The following is a 6,461-nucleotide window of genomic DNA, read 5'->3' as shown; positions in this document are numbered from 1 at the left end:
CCTCGGCGAGACGGTGGCCCCGCCGCCGGCGCTCCGGGCCCGCCCCCGTCACGTGCGGGGGGCGGTGCGGTGCGGGCGCAGGGCTGCCCGGCCGGCCACTGGCGCCGCGGTCTCGCCGCCGCCGGAGCCGCTGGTCGCGGCCTCCCGCCCGCGTCTTCGCTCGCAATATGCCTCCGCTGCCCTCAGGCTGCTCGCCATGCCGGGGACCTGTGCGGGCCTCTCCTCCTTGCTCCTGGGGCTGGCGGCCGCGATGCTGCTGCTGATGGGGCGGCCGCCTCCCGTCGACGCCGCAGCCGCCACCCGCCCGCAGCAGCAGCGGGCGGCGCTGCCGGGGGGTGTCCCCGCCGCCGCGGCCGCCTCAGGTACCGACCACCCCCCTCTTCCTCCTCCCGCTGCCGGGCAGATTCCCTCCTCCCCCCCCGCCCGTTTCCCGCCTTCCCTGTGGAGATTTCTCCTCTCCCCTCCCCGGGGCCGCGCTGTCGGGACCCCGCCGTCAGCCCCGCCGCCTCCCTCTCCCCTCCCCGGGCAGGGGGTCAGCGTCCACCCCAGCCGCTCCCCGCCGGGCTGCGGAGGGGCGCGTCGGTTGAACCCGGCGCCGGGTTGTCGCTGCTGCTCCGTGGCAGCCCGGGTGTTGCGCTGCCGTGCGAAGGGACGGGCGCCGTTCCCCAAGCACGAAACGTGCCGCTTGCGTTTTTAACGAAAGCAGGTAGAGCGGGGCCGTGGCGGCTGCTACGGGGCCGGCGGATCCATCTTTAATATCACAAGATCCGCATGCGGCTGCTGCGGCGTGTCACCGGCGTGGTGGAAAAAAAATCCAAGCCAGTAATGGTGTGGCCTGTGTCTGACCTAGCTGGAGATGCTCCTTCAAGTGCCAGGCAAATGGTCTCCCGGGAAGCGTGGCTCCAGGCGTTCCTATTTGCTGGCAGGAGTCACCGGAGCAAGATATATGCCTGTATAAAATATGTATATGAACCATACATATATTTATTTCTGTGATAATTTATATCAGTATAAAAATAAACAAACCCTAGATGATACGTGTGTCTTAAGCCCATCAAATGAGTGATGGGGCTGCTGAGCTCATTAGTTTTTTCGCCTCCTCTGCAGAGTGAGGAAATGCGTCGTTTATCCAGCAACTGAGAGCGTGAAAATAATGTGCTTATTTCAGTATTGGCCTTGGTATTGCGGTCAAGCATGTGAGGTTGCCCTTTTGCAGAACTGGGGCAAGTGATACAGTGTTTGTTCTATCGTCTACTTTAAAAAATATATGTATATTGTGAAGTCTTAGTGTCTTAAGTCATTAGGATAAATCCAGTATTTTTCTTGACATATTGCCTTTCACCAAAGAATTTCAAAATGGTTTCAAACATGAATTATTTAGGACCTTTTAGCACCAAGACTCCATTTGGGCATATCACTAGAGCATATGTTTCGTTTTTAACGTATATGCGTGTTTCTATTTCCAGTTGACTTCAAGAAGGTATAAAATGTTCTTAGTTTCAGGCATATGGTTAATATTTTGCTGAATCGAAGCCAATTTACAAAGCTGCCAAAGTATGTATGTTAATTAGGAAATATAAGCAAAGATCTTGAATGATGGTCTTTACTTGTAACTTCTTAAAGATTTAGAACAAGAAACTGTATTTGGTAGAATACAAATACATTCTTAAATTCTTCTGATACGCTCTTAAAATGCCTTGATTTGCTTTCTGGTTGGGTTTATGTTTGGTTGGTTTTTGGTTTGATTTTTTTTTTTGGAGGGAGAGTTGTTTGTTTTTCTGTTCTAAACATTTAAACCATAAGACTTCAAAGAAGGGTATTTGATAAACATCTTGGTTTTTCCTTTTGATTTATCATGATTTTGTTTCTTATCATGCTTTTAGAGGAATATACCATTAATCACCAGCAAACGCCACTTAAAAGGCATTGGCAGCATTTCTAACTTGTGCAGTGAACATCTTGCTCATTAAAAATTGAGTGGCAAAAAAAAAGACAGGTTTTGTAATTCACTGATCCTTTTTGATTTCAGGTATTGATTTCTTTTCAAGAAGCTCAGTTACCTTATTGCCCTCAGTCCTGGCCAAAATCTTTGTTCGTACCAAACAATGTGATGCTGATGCTACTGGTTTGCTGTTGTTGCGACCCATGTGCCTAGTTGCTGTTGTTTTCTTTTATTTGCTTCATAGGTTTTGAGGTATGAGAGCCCTGAAGGTGTCTTATAGTAGGCAGCTTTCATGATCAATCCCAGTTCGTGAATGTTAAAAATTATCATTTGAGCTGATCCTCAGCATTTGTTTATATTATTTTTAAATACAGTTAGAGCTTTATTTCACTTGCTGGCTGGCTTTCTAAATGATCTTGATCAATTTTTTTATGCAAGAAAAAAAATTCAAAAAAGCCAATAGCGATTTATCTTTTATAAAGACAAGGTAATCACTGCTATGAAACTGTCATTATTCTGAAGAAGCTGCAAAGCACCTTTGGTTTTTGTGCGGTTTTTCCTTTCAGTGAAGCACGTATGTAAGTTTTGCTGTACCGACATTTTTGAGATTTTAAAAAGGGAGAGCCTAACTCCAGATAGGTATTTATCAGATACTAATGTCTTTTTCCATGAAATTATCTTTTGATGGTTTACAGCCGAAAGGTAGGCAGGATAAATGGCAGCTGCCTTTCCAGCAGAAGACTGGCAACAGAGTAATCCCTAAGGGGAATGCTCTGAAGAGGCCGCTCCTGCAGCAGCTGCAGGTCCTGTGCTGGGAACTGCCAGGCAGGCAGTGGCTTCTGGAAGTGAGGAGGAGTCTGACTGAATGTGGATTTACGCTGTGTGTTTGTGATCCCGGTGTTGCTAGAGCAAAGGAGCCTTACCCTCCTAAAATAGGGAAGGTGCAGAGCTAAGGCTGGAGTTCGCAAGCTTTTCTCATTTGACGTTCCTGTATCGATGTCCCTGTTCTGTCGAAGCTAATTATACAGTTTTACAGATCAATTCCCTTCTGGATTAGCAGACTTCTGCCAGTGTAATTATTATGCTCTCTGAGAAGAGATGCTAAAGTCAGCACAGCTGTGTACAAAGGTTTGGGGTGCAGACTCGACTGCTGACATGTAAATGTAGTAGTGAGAAGGTAGTTGTGCATCATGACCGAATAGGTTTTTTTGTTCATCCCTTCTTTCTTCTCCCTTAAAAACAAAAAAAAAAACACTGCCAAAAGGAATAAGTAAATTCTAAAGATGAGGCAGAGCAGATGTGCACGAGAGGGACTCGGTTCATGGAGTTACTCTTGACTTGTGTTATTTAATTGATGTAGCTATTCTTCCCAATTTTTGAAAAAAAATTTTGAGGAGAGAGAGACAGGCTTCTCTGGTTAGAGTGGTGGTTGCTGAAGTGGAGAAGCTATCTTGGTTCCTTGTTGTTCATAGTGAGTTTTTCCATTTTTTGTGTGGCAGTTTAGAAATCTGGACTCTGGCATGCAGAAGCTATCCAAGAGAAGTCGCTGGGAGCTTCAAATACTCAGCATTGAGGTCAGCAGGCTTGAGCACAGAATTCAGTAAATCATAGCCCTGGCTCTGATCCAGGCAAGTCTGATCTTGTTTTCCTTGTTCCCTTTTGTTTATCTTTATTGGGATGCATCTTTACAGGAGGTGTGAATTGTGTTCTTTAATGTTCACAATGCTTGGGATACTCTGGATGTGGTACATTGTTATTCTCTTTATAATGCAGATATTGGGCAATAAACAGAGCAGAAACCACTAACTGAATAACACACTCAGTATAGACATAGACAGCACACGGGATGACATACACCATCGTAATGTTGGAATTTTTTTTTCCACGTTGAGACCTTAAATTAGACTTGAAGTATGTTTTGAAATAGGTGTTATTTCTTCAAGTTTCTGTCATACAACTGCATGTTCTATGCTGTGGGTACTCTTCATACCTTTTGTAACCCAGACGTAAACAAGAAAAGACTTACCATTGTATTTATTTTAGACCATTCCCAATCTGCCTCACATTCCAGAATTCAGGGAAAAAGAAATTTATTTTGCTTTTTTTTTGGCAGGTGGCTTTGTGTATGATGGGAAGATTAGCTTGATTTTTGTAGGGTGAAATTAAAAAAGCAGTAGCAGCTAACAGTGGTCCTGAACAAAGGAGAGGAGAGAATTGGAATTACTGTGCATATTTGTGCAGTTAGTTCTGTTTGTTGAGACCGATGAGATAAATACATGATTGTTGGCAAACTCAGAAGAGAAAAAGAGATTACCTTTGTACCTGTCGGAGACAAATACACTGTCTGTGAAATTTGATTCTATGCTCATTCTTTATACTATCTGCTTGCATGTGGTGATGACTTGCTACTTAACGCAAAGCAGTGTTCTAGATGAGATACCTAGTTAAGATTTTTCTAAACTCTTTTGTACATGGTCTTATTCTTCCTCATCATTCAAGGAGGAGATAACTTTCTCGTGCTTCCTTTTTGTTTGAGATACTGGAACAGAAATATTTTTGACACATCCTCGTGTGACTTGCTGCTTTTCTAATCTCTGTTTTCAATGTTTCTGGTAGTGAAATGTTTTTTCTAATGACTTGTATATTGGTTTGTAGGTGGTACATAAGGTATCTGGAGGAGCGTTTGGTTTTGATAGCTTGTTCTGTTAATCTGGGTTTGAATTTAAGCAATAATATATAACTATGCTTTTTTTTTTTTAAAGAAAAAGATAATATATATAGTGCTATGTGACTGGCTTGTTTGTCACTTGGTGGAACAAGCTTTATGGTTTACTGTCTCTACAGTCACTGGATAGGGGATTAGTACGGCAGCAATAAATCCAGTTCTGTTTTGGAACTTCTGTTACAGTCAGATACCTTCCCCAAGAAAACGAGTGAGGAATTAAAAGATGTATAGGAGATTCTGTAGCATTCCTATAAAGAAGGAAATTCAGTAATTTTCATGACTGAGTCATTGTGTAGGATATAGTTCCTGCTGAAGAAGTCAGGGCTGTCTTAACTAGGGCCTTCGGATCAGCACTGAGGTTAATTGTTTTATACAAGCAGCAACACAACCTTCTTATCCAGTAGGTCTTGGAATATAATTGGTGTCAGGGAAAAGGTTTATTTTTAACTTGTCAAAGCTTATGGGTTAAATTGTAGTAATTGTTTTTTATTTGGACATGGAGGAGATAGTTTGCAGTCTTTAAAAGAAGACTTTTGATTTGTTTTAGATAGGTTCCCAATAAATGTTTGCATCTGATCTATGCGTTTCTAATATGAAGAACCTTAATGAAACTTTGGAAAGCTGACTTTCGATATGGTGAAAAATAATTCTTCCATTATGAAATAGAACTCCAAAAGAATTACATGCACACCTTAGCAAAATGGTTTAATGCAAGCAACTAACTCCACCTATGGAAGTAAGCTCAGAAAACGTTCTTTGATTTGCTTTTCAGTTTTCTTGACATTCTCAGCCTCTGGGATTTGCAATAATGGTTTCTCAGCTAGGTGAGAAAGTAGAGAAAGAATGTAAGACTTAGACCTGTCCTGATTTATTGAAGCTGATGTTCTTAAGTGACTTAGCTTTCTGTGCTGATCTGAGGCTTAGTAGTGCAACAAAATATCAGGAAGGGCACTAGGACACAGAGAGGTGATAAAGCATCAGCGTTTTGAGACAGAACTGAATAATGAAAGAGAAATATTCACAAATAATTTATTTGTCCGTGTGTTCCATGGTTTAGGTCACTCAGTTGCTAATACAAGAAAAAGAGGAGTTTGGGGTTTTCCATGGTAGAGCACAAATGAAAAAACACACACATTTTTATTTTTGAAGAAAAGAACAGATATAAACAAAAAGGTACTGAAGAGTTCTGAAGGGGTGGGCAGCTCTTCTGAGTTGAAAGCTTGCTTTTATTGAAGCTTGTAATATATTATACAGCATCATGCTCTATGCTTCAGAAAACTTGATTTCAAGAAACTTGTGTTGATAGTAGCTTTCATTGTAAAGAACTGAGAGAGACAAGGGCAGAAATGTGTTTACGTTCACAGAAACGGGACCTACAGTTAGATGGTAAGGAGAGGTGGCAGCAAGCAAGAGTAATGAATGATGGCAGGAAGCTACCTAATGCAAGGTGGTAGCTTTTGCAGTTCTTATTTGTTTTGTTAAAGTTTCATTATTACTTGTCAATCTGTTGGCAGACGATACATCATCAAAGGCCAATTGGTATGTAAAAACATTCACAAAATTGCTGTCAGGCTGAGAAAAAGGCAGTTTCAGGATTTGGAATGTAACTGCTATCTGGGTCAGTGGGGATCTATAGCATGCTTTCTCTGTGAACTAGCTCAGTAGATGAAGTCTTTGAAGACGGAGGCAAAGATCTGAGAGGAAAGCTTATTCAAAATAAACTTAATTTTTGGCATGTCAAACTTAGAAAAATAGCGCAGGTTACTTTGTCGTCTTGAAAGATGCATATTTTTA

General features: G+C 42.3%; 1 protein-coding gene across 3 annotated transcripts in view; it reads left to right on the top strand.

Moving 5' to 3' along the window:
- Positions 1–60: 60 nt before the first annotated feature.
- FAM171B (family with sequence similarity 171 member B) overlaps positions 61–6,461 on the top strand; it is a 44,324-nt gene continuing 37,923 nt past the window's right edge. For all 3 annotated transcript variants that reach the window (XR_010071940.1, XM_063341048.1, XM_063341047.1), the window contains exon 1: positions 61–362. Coding sequence is in view for 2 of the 3 variants with exons in the window: in XM_063341048.1 (XP_063197118.1) it covers positions 197–362 (166 nt within the window). In the remaining variant the exon portion in view is untranslated. The remainder of the gene's footprint in view (positions 363–6,461) is intronic.

Source organism: Chroicocephalus ridibundus, chromosome 7 (genome assembly GCF_963924245.1).
Source record: "Chroicocephalus ridibundus chromosome 7, bChrRid1.1, whole genome shotgun sequence".
In the NCBI taxonomy this organism is placed as follows: Eukaryota; Metazoa; Chordata; class Aves; order Charadriiformes; family Laridae; genus Chroicocephalus; species Chroicocephalus ridibundus.
This window is presented reverse-complemented; position numbering and strand designations above follow the sequence as displayed.